Below are 19894 nucleotides of genomic sequence, written 5' to 3'. Positions count from 1 at the left end.
TTGCTCAGGGTTACAATGAGATGCGGTAAAGCTGTGCTGTGAATAAGCAGTCAGCCCCCACACCCCGCAGTGAGCCAGGTTACCAGATTGGGGAACTGAGTAAAGTATCTCGAGTTAAGCCCCACTGCCCTACCTTCATTTCCACGCTTTCAGGACCACATTTCCCAGCGCCCCTTGCGGAGGAGGCTGGCCGCAGTCCTCCCTCGAGTTTAGACTACACTCCCCATGAGGCCTTGCGGCCCCGCCCTGGGTTTCCTCAACCGAGGGGCAGCGTCGTCTCCTCGGACTCCATTTCCCGTCGGCGCTAGCGGCGGGGCGTTGGCGGGGCGTGGCGGGGCGACCCGGGGGCTGGGCCGGCGGGCAACCTGCGGCTGGGGAGGCCACCGCCTCCCGGGGCCTGCCAGAGTGGCTCGCTCCGCGATGCCGCTGCTGGTTGAGGGGCGGCGAGTGCGGCTGCCGCAGTCTGCTGGGGACCTCGTCCGAGCCCACCCACTTCTGGAGGTGAGCAGGGCCCGGGCGGGGGGCTTCGAGGCGGCCCGAGCCCTCCACACTCCACGGTAACCACCCGCTCCTCCCCGAAACGGACTTCAAACTTGGCGCAGTTGAGGTGCTGGCGGCATATCCGGAGCCCGGGCCGCTGGCAGTCAACTTTATGCCTTCGCTGGAAGCATCTGTGGAGCTTTTACCTTCTTTGGACCTTAGAGGGCATCTGCCGAGGCTCCTTTTTTCTAGAGGAAGGGCGGGGCCCAGAGACGTTAGGTGACCTGCCCAATGTCGCACAGCACCGCGGCTTGAAGGCACCCCGGGACCCCCTGTTCCCAAACAGGGCAGTCCCAACCTGCAGTCTGGATTTGGCCCCTTTTGGGCAAATCTGGGCAGCCGCCCTTGCTCACAAGCACTTGGGGGGATCCCCACCCCCTGTGAACGCTGCACCGTTTGAGGGTTCTCAGGAAGCAGGAGGTTATTCCGGGTTGGGCTTGGGACAGCAGTTGGGCAGGGGTATCCTGGCAGGTCCTCTACACCTTTGCCTCCCTCTCCAGGGGCATAAAGCCCCGGTTATTTTTAGCCAGAAGAAAGGGCCCTGCTTTTCCACAGCTGGGCCGAGTTGAGGACCACGCCTAGACGGCAGCGTTTGGTTTTGTTTTCCTGCTTTTGTCCTCAGATTTCAGAACCCTCAGTCCATGCTTATGCAGAAACGGTTTGGAGAGGGGTTTTTACTTAAAAAAAGGCGGGGGGCAAACCTTCACTTGCCCCAGTTCCAGTTAAGGGGGAACCAGTTAATTGACTTTAGTGATACTTATTGAGTCTCTAAAATATGTTCAGCACTGTCTTGTGTTTGCCTCTGTCCCTACAATTAGGGCATATACAATCTATTTGGGGGGTGTTTTAATCACAGAATCATTCAAATACCATAAACTGTTAAGTGACATAAAGCAATAATGCTCCTTTTCACTTTGAGATATGAAATGCAGGAACTTGATCTGGTCTATAGGCTTAGGGGAGGTATTCCTGAAGTTTCCCCTCTAACAGTTGCATAGATTGTAATTACTTTGCCTGCATGCTAGTTTTATTTATTCTCCCTCGATCTGTCCCTTAGCATGTAAGCTTCCTGAAGGCAGATAGAGTCTTGCCCTGTATCCTCAGACCATAGGGAAGATGAGCCTGGAAATGAATCTGCACTCTGTAGATAATTGTTCCAGAAATGAGTGAACAAAATGATCCCAAGGGGCCTGACTGGTGTAGCTCAGTGGGTTGAGTGCTGGCCTGTGAACCAAAAGATTGCAGTTCGGTTCCCAGTTCAGGGCACAAGCCTGGGTTTCAGGCCAGTTCCCAGCAGGGGACACACAAGGGGCAACCATACTGATATTTCACTCCCTCTCTCCTTCCCTTCCCTTCTAAAGATAAACAAAATCTAAAAAAAAAAAAAATGATCCCAAGGGCAATGAGGTGTTACTGACCTGAAAAGGGGACAGCCCAGTGGGTCTCAACTTTGCATTTCTAGAAAACATCAGTGATACATTCTGAATACCTAGCAGATACACTAGGTATCTGAGCAATACACTAGGCATTGCTCTAAGGAAGCACTTTCCTTGTACGGTGTCACTGTCACACCATTAACTAGTGAAGTCAGCAGTAGGACTCACCAAGGGGAAAAATGCGAGCTGCCGAAAAACCTAGGTGACATTCTATTTTTATGTCTGTTTGAAAATTTCTGCGACAGAAATTTAGAAAAAGAATCAGTGTCCAAGGCAGCCCCCTGAGTGTGGAGGGGGCTGTAGAGTGTAGAGGAGGGGTGTGGGGATATATCATGACTGCTGGCCCCTCTTGTAGGGGTTTGGCCTGTTTAGGTTTGGCCTGTTTCTAGGCAGATGTGGCCTAGAAGGGCTGTGCAATGGGGGCCACTTCACATTACAGAAAGGTGGCAGAGGGAAGGTCACTTTCTTTTGCAGCCGTTTAAGGGAAGGAAGGTGGAGGCATGAGAGATTTGAAAAGGGGAAGAAAGGAGAGAGCTTTCTCGCTGGGCAAGCTAGACTGCTCCGATGGGCAGGAGGGGAAGGGTCCTGAGGGCAGATGGTCTGGCCAGTTTCCTTGGCACAGAGAGGGGAAGAAGGGGAAGAGTGAAGATAAGCCAGAGAGGTAGGTCTTACCTGGATTAGAGGAGTTTGGATGGATCTTTCAACTAATAAGCAGTGGGTGGAAGTGAAAGGTTTAACTATTTTTCTCTAACAAGTAGTATGGCCTCTTTATTTAAAAAAAAATATCAGAAAGAAGAGAATCTATGACGTAACTACTGTTCACATTTTGGTCAATATCCTATCATAGGTTTTTCTTTGTATATGATATACTTTTAAAAATGAGAGTATACTATATGTTTTATGATGTCTTCTTCATGTAATAATATGTTGTAAGTATGCAGTTAGAAGCCTGTGCCTAGCTAAGCCTAGCATAGAGTAACACCAGTAATAACAGTAACACAGGGGACCTTGCTGAGCACCGCTGTCTGTGAAGTGGGTGCTGCTGCTCTTCCCATTTTACAGGCGACGACTGCCAGGCATGGGGCGCCCACGTCCTCAGGGCTGTAGCCCTGGCAGTCTCTCTAGCTGCACTGCTCAGTATGGCCCCCACCAGCCACGTGTGGCTGTTTACATTTAAATTCATTAGTATTAAGTAAACTTTAAAAATCACTTCCTCAGTTGAACTAACCACATTCCAAGTGATGAACAGCCACGCGTGGCTGCTGTGTGCGGCAGCATAGATGCAGATTGTGGCCATCACTGCAGAAAGGTCCTTTGGGCGATGCTATGGAAAGTCTGCTCTTAACGAGCAACCGGATGCCCAGTAACCAGCCTTGCAACATCTTGTTTAATGGTTCCGTAGAATTCCACATGTGAATGCAAAGTAACTTTGTTCCCACTCTTTTCTTTAAAAAAGATTTATTTATTTTCAGAGAGGGGGGAGGGAGGGAGGGAGGGAGAGAAACATCCATGCGCTAGAGAAACAGTGATCTGTTGCCTCTCTTCTGTCCCCCGACGGGGGGGAGCACCCCGAAACCCAGGCATGTTCCCTGACAGGAACTCGTACTGGTGAGATTTCGCTTTGCAAACGATGCCCCACCAAGCCACACTGGTTAAAGCTGTTTTTACTTTTAACCATCTAAAATGCTTATAGTCTGTTACTATTACAAACATTCACAGAGCCAAATATCTATAAACCCCATAATTATTCCTACAAGTGAAGTTGCTGGGTTCAGAAAGTTTGGTTGGGTTTTTTTTTTTTTTTTGAGCAGAAAAGTTATGTAACAATATGTTTTGAAGCGGTTATGCTGGCAGCCGTCGAGGAGGATAGCATGGGCAGCGCGACCTCGGGGGTCAAAGAAATGGGTGGGGAGTGGTGGCAGTCGCCCCCAGCCAATATGCTCTCAGTGAATCCTCACACAACCCAGGGAGTGGCCAGCACCACCCCATTTCCCAGAGGAGGAGATGGAAGCACAGGGTCAGGAGCGTGCCCCGGTCACTTGGTGAAAGGCAGGGCACTCCAAGGCCAGCATTGTCTTGCTCACTGTCTGCTCGTAAATTCTGTGGCAGGAATTTAGATGAGATCATGAAAGTCTGAAATAAGATAGCACAAGTGGGAAAGAAGGCTGTTTTGAGAGCTATACCTGTTAATAATAATTTCTTAGTCAGCACCATGCTTTGCAGTTGGCAAAACAGTTTTATGCCTGCTCTCCTATTTTTGAAGGAAGAGCCGACAGAACTAAGCAGCGGGGGGAAAGGGTCTGTGATCCTCCTTGAAGGTACAGCCAGGAGACTGACGAACTCGGGGGGCAGCAAACTGCAGCCCCAGGCCCAATCCGGCTTGTGGAGAGCTTGGCGGCCCCGAACGGTTTTTACGTTTTTAAATCTTGGGAGAAAAATCTAAAGAATAATGTTTTGTGACTTGTGAAATATGAAATTCAGATTGTGTTGTCCCCCATAAATAATGTTTTGGGGGACACAGCCAGAGCTGTTCATTTACGTGTGGGCAGTGCTACTTTGATGTTGTCTTGCACAGTCTGCAAAGCCCCTAATGTTTACTGCCTGGCCTTGTTCAGAAAAGGGTTTGCTGCCCTTGGGTTAAGAGAAAAGTGCCGTTGAATAGGAACTGGGAAATGAGGGTGAGGGGTAGCACAGAAAAACCAATGGAAAAGAGATTTGTTTTTTCAGTGAATTTTAGTGTCCAGAGAATATCAAAAGTTGAGAAAGCTGGGGCTATTTTTATTTCAGAAAGGATGTGAGTTTATAAGGTAGGGCTGGCTGTGGATTTTCCCACAGAGAACTTTGGCTAAACTTTACTTATTTCTTAAAGTGGAAGCCTGATGCAACCTACCAGTTTTGCCTAGTGACAGTCTGTCCTAGCAATCCGTTCTTCTTTTTGCGGAGGGAATAGTAGAAGCTGGTCAAAAAGTCTGGTTTTTGGTGTTGGGTATGAAAGTGATAATCATTTCTCATGAGTAGCTTTGTTTTGGGGCGGTGGCCCAGCTGTGAAAATGAGTGGTAAAAACTCGCCTTTACTCCCTCTCTGCCCCTCTTCCCAAAAGAACAAAGCAAAGGTATGTATTAAAAGAATGATACGGAGGAAATTCTGAATTCTCCTTTGTTATTTTGAATTGAGGTGAAGTGAAAAGTGGTATGAAAATGAGAAGTGTTCTCCTATCAACGATCAGCCACGTTTACTTCTCAGACTTCCACAGCAGGCAAAGCTTGCAGGCTAATCACTGCAGCTCACTTAATTCTCCTTTCTTAAATCAAGGGCTGGTCTCATTCTAATTGCTGCTTTGCTTCCAATCAGTGGAGGTTCATTAAAACACTGTATAACTCATCAAGTTGGTTGTTACACTGTTCTGATATCTGTTTTAGTAAGTACTAACGTAAACGCACACCAACCAGGATCTGTGGCGAGAAGCCTGTTCAAGGCTTTAAAGCTGTTCTCCAGACAACACATGCGCGCTCAGTGTTACACATCTGGATAAGAGTTTGTTCCTTTAGTTTATTTACTGCAAGTAAGGAGAGTATGATATTTAGGGTTGTATCTACTTGACATTTTTGAAAAAAATGTGTAATTCAGTTTTCGTTAATAAATTTAATCACCTGAATTTTTTCCCAGGTTTACTGCCTAAGAATTTATACAAATATTTAATTAAACAAAATGTTGGCATCTAATATTTATATATCCTTTTCACAGATTTCCTCCTTTTTGGTCTTTTACTTTAATAATAATGTAACTACATCATAAAAGAATTAAAGACTAAAGACCTCAGTTAAATTACTTGTTTGCCCTGTTCTAACATAACCAGGCTCATATCGGTGAATTTCCTTCTAGTATTTTTTCTTAAGTATGGCAACATTTTAGCATGGTAGTGTTACAACCTATTTATAGCTTTAAATTTTGTATACTTTTATATCTTGCTTTCAAGTGTACATTTCAAAACCACTTTCCATAATCCTCCTTTTCCCTGGTAGTGTAGTTAGTGATTGTGAGTTGGTTCTGCACAATTTACTCACCTGTCCTATTGCTGCTCCCAGCTTTTTGCTGTCCTAAATAATACAGAGATTTCGGATTATTTCCTCACTACAGATTTACAGAGTGGGATACCAGATTAGGGGGCAGGGAAGGGCTTAACCCCTCTACCTCTGTAAAGGAAGTAAAGGGGGGATGTGGTTTCTGAGCCTCTGATCCACTAGGGATTCACGTATAATCGGAATCTCTTTACAGTTGTGAAACTGAAGAGTCTCATATTCTTCAGTAAAAAAGACTATGAAAAAGGATTTTTGGCATCTCATTCCACAGGCACTAATACCTTGTTTTATAGGTTAAAACAGAACTTCATTTTTTTCCTCATTGTTCCACATGATACCTTTTTATTTTAGCCTTTCTGTCAAGTAATACACACACCTCAGCCCTACAAGTGTGTGTTTCCCACGTAGGGCACACTTGGCTCTCTCCACCTCTCTAGTTACTCAATTCTCACTAATTTCCATCACTATTTTATTTTTTTTTTAATTAAACAGGAAAGAGCCAGACTTCTCAGAGGTCAGTCTGTTCAACAAGTGGGACCCCAGGGCCTTCTGTATGTTCAGCAAAGAGAGCTTGCAGTGACCTCCCCAAAGGATGGTAGGTTAGGAAGCAGTGAATTGGGCATTATCCCAAAAGGCTGTTGGATATTTTATGTTATTTCTTTTTTAAACAGGCTCCATCTCCATTCTGGGTTCTGATGATGCCACCACTTGTCACATTGTGGTCCTGAGGCACACAGGTATGGCAAGAGAGATGAAAGGAAATCATTACTTAAAGTGACCCAACATTTGGGACCATTCATTTCTTGATTGGAGTGTCTTGGTGTCCTCTCTGAGACTGACCCCGCTTACCGTTCTGGTCTGCATGGTGTCTCCGTGTCGCCCTGGTCAGAACGGGTTGTCTGGGCAGCACAGTTTCTGCTTTTTCTTACAGGATGTTCAAAGATGAGGTGGTCCGAATGGACAGGAGTAGACCTGGCCTGCCTACTGAGTTCTCACTGGGAATAACATGAGTCCTTTCACTCTTTGCTCTTCAGGTAATGGGGCTACCTGCTTGACACATTGTGATGGAACCGACACCAAGGCTGAGGTCCCCTTGATCATGAACTCCATAAAATCCTTTTCCAACCACACTCAATGTGGAAGGTGAGCTTCACACTACTCTGTTTTGTGATATCAGGAACTTTGCACCCGTGTGCAGAAGAAATAGCTGTGGAAGCTGTTACAGAAGCACAGAATGTCACGGTCACATATCTGTCTTGTTCCCCTGGAGCAGAGCAGGGCCCAGCATGGCCTCTTGTCAGTAGTTGTTGAGTGAATGAATGAATGGGCAGTGGGTATAGCAGCAAAGCAGTGCTGGAGTGTAAATGAAAGGTGTGAACTTGCACCTGTAGTTTTACTTTCAGTAATATATTTTTAGATGTTTATATGTCAGATGTTGCTTTTGTTATTCCGCATATGTAGTATCTAGTATCTCTTCATTTACTCATCCCTTCAGCAGTTATTTACTGAAAGCTTCCTGTGAGCAAGAACTTGTGACAGGTGCCAAGGACATGGCAGGGACAGAGTGGACCAAACCTGCCTCCACGGTGTTTACATTTTAAGGCAAGGGGCCATTCAGTAAGCAGAGTAGAATATTAAATGGTGGACAGGACCATGGAGAAAAACAGCAGGAAAGACAGGGGATGGCTGACAGGCTGGGGGTACAGTTTTAAGTGCCAGTACTTCAGTGGTGTCATCGTGGATTCCTTACAAGAGCTGATGTCTGGCCTGGCCGTGCCTCACAGCATCCAACCCTCCCTGGTGACGGGCAGTGTCACTACCTCCACAGCTGCCGACACTGTGACGCAGCTGAGCGGGACTCGCACAGCTCGTTAGTGGTAGGTCCATGACCCAGGTCTGCCTTGTGCTCGTACCCCTGTCCCCCTCTTCTCTCTCTCATTAGGCAGACTTGGTAGGCTTTGCTCTCATTTTATTTGAAGTCTAAGGTAGCCATTGAATGAACTAGTTCACTCATGTACAAGTTCTTAGAATTCCATGGATTTTTTTTTTTAAGCCTCTCAGTTTTACTAGTACAACACAAATCAGTTTTTAAATTTAATTCTATTTCTGCCTGTGTTGGTGACACAAGCTGGGCCAGCATCATAGGCATGCAACCTGTGCAGTTGCCGAACGGCCTTTTCATTTTGCAACGGGCGCCACTGATTACATAGCGGGGCCTGGCCACAGGCCCGGCTCCATGAATCCGGGAACACACTTGTGAGATATCCCTGTTCTGTTCATGGAACTATCATGGTCATTTGGGAAGGTTTGCTGCAACCATGATTCGGAAGGCAAACCTGTGGCCCCACGCTGAGCAAAGCCGTGGCGATGACGGCTCCTCCCCCTGTAGGTGTCTGTTACGAGGCCACTTGATGCTTCTCCCGTGCTCGCTTCCTTAGGGGTTCCGGTCCTCCCTCAGGGCTCTGTGAACTGGAGCCGCGCTTTCCAAAGCCCTAGTCCCCAGGTGGTTCGAAGTTGTGGCCCGCTGGTTAGTAGGCAAGTTAGCATGGGAAACATGGGGATAAACAAAGTAGTGTGGTTTTGTCAACTGTTGGGCTTCGGAGGGCTTTTCTTCGCTAGTCTGTATTGTGATTCCTGGGGAGGGGTTCCAGTAGGGAAGATTTCCCAAACATCCTTAACTGCAAGAACACTGTGTTCTGTCTCACGTGGCTAACTTTCAGGGGGACATGGTAGATAAGCTTGCGCTTTAGACAAGAGACCCAGTTTCCTTCTCTGTGGGGTGGAGAGGATCATTCCTCTCTCCAGGAGAGGTGGGCATTAGGGGGGGACAGTTCTGCGGAAGGGCCACTTCAGTCTCTGCACAGAACAGGCATAGTCAGGTAACTGGCTTCCCTTCCCACTTCTCCACCCCTGTTCCTCTTAGGTGAAAACACTGAAGATGCTTTAGGGAGGTATCCTGCTTTGGGTGGGTAAATAAGTGTGATAGAGTCATATTCTTCCAGAGCAAAATTCCTCACTTGCTGCATCAAGGTGGCATCCTATTTGTGATGATATAAATCCAGTTAGCCATTGGAGTTCCTGGACAGGGTCTCCAGAAGCTTGCCTGGCCTGGGCAGCCTCACCTTTTACCCCAGGGAGCCACACAGTCCCCTGTGTGTGTGTCACGGCACGAACAAGGCCCAGGAGTGCTGCTGTAGAGGGCTCACGGAAGCTGAGAACACCATTGAAAGCAGAACCACTGCACTCTGTTGCTACTTCGTGCTGGCCTCTGACCACCGTCCTCTCTCTCTGCCAGGCTGGAAGTGCACCTTGTGGGCGGCTTCAGTGATGAAAGGCAGTTGTCACAAAAACTTACTCATCAGCTTCTTAGTAAGTGCACTGTTTTTCTCCCCAATTTGATAAAATTTGTACCCATTTTTGCTTGAATAAGTCCAGTGAGGACACGCTTGAAGAGGGGCACACCTTCCTGGAGTGACATCAACTGCTCAGCTGGGAATCTTCCATAAAGACTGAGCAGCAGAGAGCTGAGTTTTTAGGGGCTAACTGGATGGGGACAAGAATTACGGAAAAACAGAACCTCCCTCCAGGCAGAAGTGGCCATTTTAATCTGAGGAAAATGAAAACACTGATCATATCATTTTTCCCTACTCAGTGAGCAAGTATTTTTTTTAAGAAGCACATTGTTCTGTGTTAATTAACCATGAGGCAGTGAGGTAACAGTCACACAGTACCGGAACATACACTGGTACAACCTGGTGGGAAAGCAGTTTGGCATCACGGCGAGGTCTTATGTTCACATCCTTTGATCCAGTAATTCCCCTTCTGGGGATCTGTTCTAACACAGTAATCTGAAATGTGCACAGATTTGTGCTCAAAGACAGTCAGTAGAACACGTACAGCAGGAAATAATTTAACATTCATTAGTAGAAGAATAATTGTGTAGATGTTAAAAAATAGTACTTATGAGGAAGTTTGAATTCCATGGGAAAAATACATGCCTGTGTACAAAAAACTGGGATATAAAATTGTCTACATGCTGTGAGCCTGGCTGTGCGTAGGACAGTATGAACGCACAGCATACGAACTGAGATCATGGGCATTAAAGCCCATATACTTCTACCACTAAAACCCATTATCCCATATAACCTCCTGTATTTTCCAAATTTTTTCAATGATCAAATTTTTGACTGAGAATCAGAAAAAAAAACTTACTTAGGAAAAGTAAACATCTTGAGTCAGTTTATCCCCCCCAACCTCTCAGACTGGAGAGGAATGGGAAGCCTTGGTCACAGTCACCTTTGGGCTGCAGGCTGGGAGCATGGCTGTCACTTGGCGTGAAGGGGTCCGTGGCGTGAGGTCAAGCCAGCCTGGCCTCTGTTAGGCCGGGCTGTAGCTGAAAGGGTGGTGGGCCAGAGGTGGCTCAGCAGCTTCTGTCCTTCCGTCCCCTTCTTGACTTGCTTAGGATATATTCTGCTAATTAAAGGAGTTTTTCTGATGTCCAGTTTTAAAATTCTGATTGTAGGTGAATTTGACAGACAAGAAGATGACATTCACTTAGTGACATTATGTGTGACAGGTAGGTTTTGCCATCTTTCCCAAAACAAAGCTATGGATTTCAGAAACATTTTTGTCCTCACCCTGAAATGGGACCTAGCGTCAGTACCTCAGTCCTAGAAGACACAATTTGCTGTGCTTCGCTGACGTTTGTTCTGGCTTTTTCCATCTGCTGGAATGGCCTTCCCCTCCTTCCCAACGTCCAGGTTCTGCTCAGCCTCCGTTGAGATGCTGGCGCCCTGTAGTGCGACTCATCTTTCCTTCCTTGGGATTTTCAGTAGCAGCCTCTGTACTCCTGGGGGGAAGAGACCACCCACCCCCAGGCAGGCGCTGCTGCCCGTGGGGCAGATAGCAGAGCGTGTAGATGGCTGGGCGGCGCCAGCTTTGCAAGTGGCAGTTTGTTCCGTGTGAACCCGAGTGCTCTGGGCCTCGTCAAGGAAGCAGGACCCACTACCCTTTCATTGTCTGTTTCCCCCCTTTTGCAGTGGGGGCTCCTTCGTGGCCTCTATTATGAAATGAAAGCAGTTGTTCAGTATTTCTTAAAAACTGGATCTTAAAAGAATTGTTTTTGTTTGTTAGAATTAAACGACCGGGAAGAAAATGAAAACCACTTTCCAATAATTTATGGCATTGGTAAGTAGTGTATTTACTTGAGGGTTGGAGGCTGGCCACCCACTGACGAGGCAGGCTCCAGTCAGAGGCCGATGCTGTGAACTAGTGAGCCCCCTGATGTATGTCACAGGCTTAAGTTCCTGTTTGCTGGGGGGACCCTGGGCAAACAGCTTACCCTCTCTAAGCATTATCTACAGAAGGGAGGAAGGGTCCACATCCAAAGCCCGGGAGGAGAAAGCCAGGCAGCGTGTACACAGCATGGACAGAGCCACCAGTAAGGGGAGTGTTGGTGGCACTGTGCCCACCTGAGGCGGCCAGCTGTGCTTTCCTCCAGCCAGGGCTTCAGAGGCCGGAGTGGGCCTAGAATGTCTTTACACTTAGGGAACCAAGTAAGGTTTTGGTTGAGAACAAAGATCCTACAAAGGAAAGTATTAACTATCAGATAAGGGAAAATCCAGCAACTTCCACTCCTGTGATGGCCCCTAAGATGTAAGGATATAATAGGGTGAAACTGGCTGTTATTTGCAGAGAGCTTCTACCATATCTGTAATATTTTATGTATTTAGCTGGGTAGTGGGTATACAGATGTGCATTAATTTTATTCATTACAACTTTGTATATGTCTGAAATGGGTAGGAAAAATGAGAAAACAAACACACCAGACTTGACCACAATCACACCCAGCCACTTGCAGACACATTTGGTCACAGGGCTGGCCAGGAGGGCCTTGCCACACCTGCCTGAAGAGATGGAGTGCCTTCCCCAGGGGGCGCCAGCTCTTGGCCTGGAACAGTCTTACTGAACCTAGTTCAGCTTAGGCCTCATGTGAGAGATGCCTGGCTAAAATAATTTTAATTTCCATTCTCTTCTCTTTTTGAGAGAGACTTACCCATATTCTGTTATGTACAGTGGGAGAACTGTAGGCCTGTGCACTCTTTCCATGTTTGTCTCTTGCCAGCTCAGAGTCATCCTGTTGTCTCTCACAGCCGTCAACATTAAAACTGCAGAGATTTACAGAGCCTCCTTCCAAGATCGCGGGCCGGAGGAGGAGCTGCGTGCCGCACGAGCTTTAACGGGAGGACCAGTGAGTCTGGGATTACCTTTGTGTTGGGGTGAAGGAAAAAGGGGGCAGCAAACCACAAAGCCTTACAGACCTTAGAAATGAAAACTTCATGTCAGCTTCTTTAAAGCTGCAGGTTAATCATGCCCCTTCCCCCAAAACACACACACTGAATGCTTTTAGGTTCTAAGTTCAAGACCCCACTTCTCTGCCTTGAAGATGCAGAGGGAAGTAATATGAACCCCAGCATCCAATCCAAACAGAACGAACCTCTTTTACTTTCTAAGAACTACCTACAAAGAGCGAGCCAGGAAGGGGGAAAGAGGCTTCTCCCCTCTTTGCCTCGGATCATACGTTCCTTTGGACCAAGTCACTAAAGAGCAACCTGCTGGAACAAACTGATCAAATCATCTTAAAAGTCTAGTTGCCTCAGCATGTTTTTTAATTAAATAACATTTTAATTTTAAAAGAAAACTAAAAACCTAAGATTGACATTCCATTTGAGGAATGGGCGAAAAAAATCCTTTAAAAATTCGTAGAGTGTGAAAAAAGAGAAATTACATTCAGAGCACCGAAAAAAAGATCTGCCCACTCATGTAATGCTGACATTGCCATTGGAAAATAATGTTTGGATTCAGAGTGACCCATTTTGCCAGCCCTGTAACATTTTTAGGGTTCCTTTTATAATTCCTCGAGTGGCATACTAGCCTTGATTTAGATAATGTTCAGAATGTACTTCAGTCTCAGTAACCAAAATTGAACATTGCTGGTTAAGCTGAGAATGACCATTGACAAATTTGAGAATTCAGAGAATTGATCATTTGGTAAAGTAGCATTTTTACAAACTGTTTTCCCTTTCTTTTGATGGGGCAACAGACATTGTATAAAGTTGCAAGGTAACTTAGCTGCTTGGGCATAAATAACAAGGTAGTGGTGTATGTAGCAATAAGGAGTGTGGACTTCAGTCAGACACACCTGGGTTTGAGGCCCAGCTCTGTTGCCTACTGGGACTGTGGCTGGTTCTGTGACCCGTCTCTGAGCCCCGGGTTTTCAACCAGAAAAGGGAGAATGCCATTTTCCTGTGGGACTGTTGTCCAGACTAAATGAAATAATATACGTTACCCACAAAGTGCAGTTACCAGACAGCTGGAAGTAGTAAGTAGCAGCTTTTGTTACTAGGAGACGAAATTGTAAAGCTTATCATTCAGATAAATGCCTTAACTGCCGGACTGTGCTGGAGCCTGCTTTGATGGCAGTGTTTGAGAAGCTGATGGCATCCCTTAAGTTCTATCCTTGAAATGGTTTTTTTTTCCAGATGATTAGTATTTACGATGCAAAGACAGAACAACTTCGTATAGGACCTTACTCCTGGATGCCATTTCCACATGTGGATTTCTGGTTACAGCAAGATGATAAGCAAATACTAGAGGTGAGAATTTACAGGTTGGGCAAACCTTAACTCTCTGGACCCAGCATCCTCGTCTGTAAGAAAAAAAGGGTTTAGACTAAAAGCTGCTTTTCTTTGATTGGGTAGTAGTAATTTTCAGGAGGCCACTGACAGGTCCCACTCACTTCTCTGTCAGTTGGGGATAAGTGATGCCCTGGACAGACACTTGCATGGATAAAGCACTAAGCAACCAACTGCTTTTTTTCTCAATAACCCTGTACACCTCCGTTCTTAGGTAATTTTACAATTTATATATATATTTATATAGTGGTTTGAGAATATCCTAATTAATGTTTAAGGAACACAAGGATATTTTATTCGACATCTTTTACCAAAGTAGGGAACAGAGCGAGGGTATTTTCTCATGCCTCATATCTTGTCTTCCAGAACCTTTCCACGTCACCTCTGGCGGAGCCCCCCCACTTTGTTGAACATATTAGGTCTACCTTGGTGTTTTTAAAAAAACACCCATCTCCAACAAACACACTCTTCCCTGGAAATAAAGCCCTGCTCTACAAAAAAAATGAAGACGGCTTATGGGAAAAGATCTCTTCTGCAGGGAGCTAGAGATAGGAGTTACCAAAGCAACTTTGGGGCACGACAAGAGACTGTTGGTGGGGGTTGGACAGAACATGAATTTGGAGTCCACATCTGTTGAGTCTTAGTGTCTTTCAGATGACTTTCAAAATAAAATCTTATTTTGGCAAAGGCATTTGTTTAAGTTTACTTTTTGTTTCTGGCTTTTCTTGTTTGGTTAGTAATAAGGGGCAGGGAGAAGCCACCTGCCTCGCTATTCTGTGGCAGCTATTTCAGTTACTTAGGTAAGGATTTCCAACTCTATAAAACTAGCGAACAAAGAAAAAAATGTAATTGAATTTGCTTTAAAGTTAATATTTAAAATGCAACAAAGTTCAGTGAGAATTTATACATTTCACAGAGGGTATTTTGGTGCCCCAAAATATTTTACAAGTATCAAATCCAAACCTGATATAAATACATTTCTAGATGAATGAGATGAAAAGTTTGGAAGGACAAACAGGGTTTGATCTCACTGTTTTTGCAGTAATAATTTCCCATGAGACTAAATTTAATCTGAGTGTTACATGAAACCACTGATAAATCTGTTTTTTAGGTATAAGGTCATTAAACGCCCGAATTGTGATTCTTTGCAAATTTTACTTGCAATCTTTATTTTTCTGAAGTTGCTATCTATCCTAAAGGAAGTCACTGTGCTTGATTAATAATAAGATTTATGAACTGAACTCACTGGTAACAATTTGAAGAACCTTTATTGAAATCAACACTGAAATAGTATCTTAAGGGTGAGATTCTGTTTCAGCAAAACCAATTTAACAATTCCAAATATATATAAAAATGTCTAAAAATTAATCTTGTTAAAGGTGATAGTTTCCCCTTCCCCCATTTTATCTGCTATATTTCATTGCACCAAATAAACAGGGAAGACTTTGATCATTTGCACACCCCCCGCCAAAAAAAAAAGAAAGGAAAATTGCATTTTGACGAGTACCAAATGTCAGAAATCACATTAAATCAGAGTGTAATTATAGGCCTGCTGTGGTATAACTAAGGCTTCCAGTACTACAGTCCACACACCCAGTGTGGATTCCCACCGCCTGGCGGTCCCTCCAGGCTGACTGCTGGGCTAGAGGCACAGGGCCGTCACCAAGGTAAATGGAGGGGTGCCGTGCTTCCGGAAAAGCGGACACGGGCAGTCATTAAGAGCTAACCTTCAGTTATTTTGCAGGAGTCTGGCTTGATCAGCCTGGGAAAAGTAACCTGGGGACTTTTCAGGTTCTTGTTTCTGAGCTGGGCCCCAACGGGTGAGCTGCTAGTGGAACAGAAGCTACGGAAGCTCCCATGTGAAACAAGTCACAGGTGGACTTATTTTAGAATTTAAATTTAACTGGGTGCTACATAGCATATTTACTATTAGGCTCTTAAGCATCTATTGGGTTTTCAGATATTAAAGACAGAAATGAGCACAGTCTGTTCTTTTGTGCCAATTTAAAAGCTTTACCAGTATTTAAAAATATACATATATATGGTCAAGAAGAGTCTTTGCAGTTACTCCTAATAGATGAATCCTTTAATTTGTTTACAAATAGTGTATAAAGGGAGAAATGGATCTGTGGCAGAGGAAGGCCAGACAGAAGCACTGCCCCGTCTAACTTGCACGACAACCTGCTGCAACTTGCGTGGACACAGTCCTTCCATCTCCAGGGAAAGCAGCTGTTGGGGGTGGCAAAAGGGGGCTTCTCCGACACTCTTATTTACAATTCCATTGAAACAAACCCATTCTCCTTCAAGCCAACACGATCCAGTTGTATACTGCAACCTGATCAAAGTAATCACCAACTAATACAGGTGGCAAAAGCTGGCTGTCCTCTGCTGCAGTACAACAGAGAACCTGCAGAGGTCTAAAGAAAACTGTCTTACCAAAAAGTTATGTGCAACCTAATAACTTATGCTTACAAAGGTAAGAGCAGGTGTTTCAAGTGGCAGGCACTTGACATTCTGAGTGTTCTTTGTGAATAAAAAGTGTTTATAGTACTTGGGGATAAAATGTATTACTACAGTTGGGTGGACAGAAACAACAGCTGATCTCTATACCCATAAAATTAGACAAGTCAGTTACCCTCCTAGCAAGCCTGGCTTTCAGGCACATACTTGTGCAGAAATCCCAGCTAAGCACAAATCACAGTAATTTCTCCTGTATTAGCATGTGGCACAGTTCACATTTTCAGTATAACTTCATCTTTCTTGACAAAAATATTCCAGTACAGTCTCAAACCAAACACTGAATTTTATCTTAAGCTTTCGGGTTCTTCTCCCTGGGGGCGGTCATCTTCTGAGCCCTGGACTCTGTTCTGGAAGGCTCCAGTCCGCTTGGCGTCCTGAGGGGTGGGAGCCCCTGGGTGTTGCTCAGGGCTGTTGGCCTCCGGGGCCCGTTGTTCTGGCCCAAGCTCCACTTTTTCTAAGTCTTCAGTGTGACTGACTGAGCTTGTCTCACTTAGAGCATCTGAACTTCTTAGAGACCTTTTAAAAGGCTTCTGGCCTAGAGAAAGACGGGAGGTACAGCACTGAGGTGCGGTAAAGGACACTTCTGCAACGGAGCTCTCTGAGCAACAAGAGATTGCTTTATTAATTCCAACTGTCCTGCGGAAATCCCCGGAATGACTGGCTCTGAAGCATTTAAGTGATGAGGCAAGAAAAGATAGCTGATAGGAGACTAACAGGCTCCCAAGGCAGGGAACTTTTGAGGTCACCTTAATAGTGAAAAACTCAGGAAAGTAAACACCAGGTTAAACATGATGCCAGCTCTGGAGACCCTACTCCCTGCCCCCCCACCCCCCTACCCTTGGGAATGCTTCCCCATAGCTAAAGCCCAAGGCTACTGGATTGGTTATTTAAAGAGACACTGGTCTTAATCGAAGATAAACAGGACTTTGGGTTAAGAACCAGGAAAACAAAGGAATGCAGGTAATACCAAATGGAAAACCATTACATGATGCAAAAAGGTCTATTTTCCCAAGAGAAATACAACCCGTTTTCTTTAGTGTTAATGAACTCAAACATACAGATGTACCTGGAAGTCTCTGTTTAGTGCGAGTGCCTGAGGGGGTCTGTGGTGGTGTTACTCCTGTACCTTGTACTTTGTAGACATAAGTGTGTTCTGTGGATTCCAGAGAGCCTGCCAGGAAAAGAAAGAGGGGTGGTTGGAAATCCTGGCACAGGTTGCCTTGGGAGATGCCCCCACTCAGCCTTGTTCCCTGTTGAGCTTCCTCTGGCCACGCAACCTCGCATAGACTGGTGGAGACTTAGGAGCCCCTGAAACATGCCAGGAACTGGAGAAAGTCATCTCACGGCTGTTTATGAGTCCTGGCCCTGCTGGGATGTTTCACCCTTGCCTCCCCAGGTATCCTGTGTACATGGGAAAACACTCAGCCAGCAGCGTGGCTGGCCTCAGCATGCCTGGAGAGCCAGGCCCAAGTGGGAAAGACCCTAGCTTCCCCCTCTGAGTGCCTCAGCAACTGTACTTCAGCAACAAGGAATGGATGCCTCTGCTAAAGGCTGAGGTGTGATAGGCTCAAAATTGATTATCTCTGGATGTCATATGACAGTGGAGCCATGATTTCCTGGGGAAGGGACAGAGGAAGGGGCTCCTGCCAGAACAGGAAAGAGGGAGTCCTATAGTTGGATATTGTCTTCCCCAAAACCCAGCACCTCGTAATTCTTGCTGGTTGCCTAGTTTGAAATTCAACTGCCAGTTTTATAGATCAGTCTGTCAACTGTCCCTTTCAATGGCAGCCCTCTGCTGGGCAAAACATGAATGAGGACTGCAGTATTAACACTGAAGCAAAATGCCCAGTCTTGAGGGTCTGAACAGCTGAGTGAACATGTTCTCGTTGGATTTCAGGGAAATCTGCTGCGGGCAATGTGTATCTGCTTACGTGCCATCTCAGCAGGCTGGGCAGGAGAGGGAAGATGAGCAAGTCACAGGCACAGACAGATTCCTGGCACGGTACCCAGGATAAAGCATGGGATGTACACAAGGCTTTTCAATGAGTGAGATCCCAGGGCATTTGGTCAAAACTCTCAAGGTACGTGAAGTCTGGGAGGAGGCTGTGAGTCCTACCTGCTGTTAGGTTAAAAGTTCTTCCCTTCTGTGAAGGCTGGACTGGAGAAAACCAATTCAGCACGGACCCTACGACGGGGATCTGGCGTAACACCCCCTGCAAAACACAACATTGCTCAACATCACCCTGTCCAGTCTGGCTCCCAGCCCGAGCCCCTCTGCAGGCTCACCTCTTCCAGAAGGCGCTCCTCATTGGCCTTCTGCAGTTGAACTTGAGCTTCCTGAATTCCTTTCCGAACCACTTCTGTCATGTTTTCCAGAAGCTGTGTTAAGACCAAGAAAAGCATCACTTATCTAAGCTTATCACTTGGGGCCTAGAACTACTAACATAGTGCTGAGGACATTTTTTTAAAGTCTATCGGTAAACAATTTTATACTTTAAAATGCCAGTGTAAAAGTAAAATAGAAAACCAAATAAAAGAGGATAAAGTAAAATGCTCAAGGCACCCTAAGCAGACATACCTTGAGGACCAGCCTCATTAGCCAAGGCACAGAGAGAAGTAACTGTCCCTAGGGTCTGCATGTCAGATCGGTAGAGAAAGCAGACATGCAGCTCCACGTTCGTGGATGTGGAGTCAGAAGTGATACAATCAGGCTTGGAAGAAGCGTTGAGAAGTCTACCCAAGAAGGAATCAAGCTGGTTCTCAGCCTCATTTCAAACTTCCTTCTCTTGCCCACCCCTCCCAAAACTGAAACACATAACATGTGTTTCTGTCTCCTTTCAGATCATTCTTGCTTTGGCCCCTTGTCTCTCCTTTTGAGTGATGTCTAGTGCCTCAAATCTCTGGTTTGGAGAAGTAACTTTAAGCCTCACAGCCTACTCCTCCATGCCAACTGGCCAAAAGGAGCACGTCTGTTACCGGGGGGAAGCCCCATTACCAGAAGCATGTCTCATTCAGACTCAGGACCCAGCGCAACCAGGAAGTCTTCCCTGACCTTGTTGGGCAGTGACTACATCTTCCTGAATGCTCAGCTACCCCTAACGTCTACCCCATAGCATCTACCACCTCACTCAGTCATATGCGTCTCTTTTCCCAACTGGCTTATGAGTTCCCTGAGGGAAGAGACCCTGTCAAATCCACTTGGCATTCCCGATGCCTGGCAAAGATGTGAAAATTTGGGGGGAAAGAATCAATGAACAGATGTTTCTGAAGGTAGCATATTCCTCTGTGACTCTAGTTAGTTGCTCAGGCAAAACCCAGAAAAGGAACAAGATGCTCATTAGTCTTACAGACCCTAGAGTTTTCCTCAATTTCTCGGGCTGTGACTGCAATGGTCTCTACGAGTTCAGAAACGTCTGTGTCGTCACTCGCCATGCCAATGTAAATACAGCTCTTCATACTTTTGTACTCAGGGCCTGTGGGAACAAACAGCACACCAAGTTGGACAGCTGTCATGAGCCAGACATAGACCTGCTTCTCTGTGTAACCGCGTGACCACATGCTAAGGAGCCTCCCTCCGCAGGGAGGGAGGGGGTTCCGAGGAGAAAGGAAGCCCGGGGAGGCTGC

At 45.9% G+C, this 19894-nt stretch overlaps 2 protein-coding genes across 5 annotated transcripts in view; one reads left to right on the top strand and one right to left on the bottom strand.

Annotated features, from left to right (window-relative positions):
- Nucleotides 1-340: 340 nt before the first annotated feature.
- On the top strand, nucleotides 341-14441 carry NTAN1 (N-terminal asparagine amidase). 3 transcript variants are annotated; one of them, XM_037067764.1, is made up of 10 exons: nucleotides 341-501; nucleotides 6549-6651; nucleotides 6728-6793; nucleotides 7091-7199; nucleotides 9352-9425; nucleotides 10579-10632; nucleotides 11190-11243; nucleotides 12209-12306; nucleotides 13598-13711; nucleotides 14117-14441. In XM_037067764.1, the coding sequence occupies exons 1-10, from the start codon at nucleotides 421-423 to the stop codon at nucleotides 14294-14296; spliced, it is 933 nt and encodes a 310-aa protein (XP_036923659.1). In that variant the 5' UTR covers nucleotides 341-420; the 3' UTR covers nucleotides 14297-14441. The 3 variants fall into 3 exon arrangements, with proteins under 3 accessions (XP_036923659.1, XP_036923660.1, XP_036923661.1); XM_037067765.1 differs by lacking the exon at nucleotides 6549-6651 and having other exon boundaries at nucleotides 356-501; XM_037067766.1 differs by lacking the exons at nucleotides 6549-6651; nucleotides 6728-6793 and having other exon boundaries at nucleotides 414-501.
- Nucleotides 14442-14999: 558 nt separating this feature from the next.
- PDXDC1 (pyridoxal dependent decarboxylase domain containing 1) overlaps nucleotides 15000-19894 on the bottom strand; it is a 52109-nt gene continuing 47214 nt past the window's right edge. For both annotated transcript variants that reach the window (XM_037067761.1, XM_037067762.1), the window contains 5 exons: nucleotides 19622-19743; nucleotides 18557-18649; nucleotides 18387-18483; nucleotides 17337-17441; nucleotides 15000-16805 (listed from right to left, as the gene is read on the bottom strand). In XM_037067761.1, the coding sequence (XP_036923656.1) occupies nucleotides 16555-16805; nucleotides 17337-17441; nucleotides 18387-18483; nucleotides 18557-18649; nucleotides 19622-19743 (668 nt within the window). In that variant the 3' untranslated portion in view covers nucleotides 15000-16554. The remainder of the gene's footprint in view (nucleotides 16806-17336; nucleotides 17442-18386; nucleotides 18484-18556; nucleotides 18650-19621; nucleotides 19744-19894) is intronic.

This window comes from Sturnira hondurensis, unplaced genomic scaffold (assembly GCF_014824575.4).
Source record: "Sturnira hondurensis isolate 20B ecotype Veracruz unplaced genomic scaffold, ASM1482457v3 Scaffold0017394, whole genome shotgun sequence".
Classification (NCBI taxonomy): domain Eukaryota; kingdom Metazoa; phylum Chordata; class Mammalia; order Chiroptera; family Phyllostomidae; genus Sturnira; species Sturnira hondurensis.
This window is presented reverse-complemented; position numbering and strand designations above follow the sequence as displayed.

Bases quoted from the DNA above. Each gene is read 5' to 3' on its own strand.
- NTAN1 (XM_037067764.1), top strand. From the start codon at position 421: ATGCCGCTGCTGGTTGAGGGGCGGCGAGTGCGGCTGCCGCAGTCTGCT. The intron at 502-6,548 runs GTGAGCAGGGCC...TTAATTAAACAG, and splicing joins GAGCCCACCCACTTCTGGAG to GAAAGAGCCAGACTTCTCAG. The intron at 6,794-7,090 runs GTATGGCAAGAG...TTTGCTCTTCAG, and splicing joins TGTGGTCCTGAGGCACACAG to GTAATGGGGCTACCTGCTTG.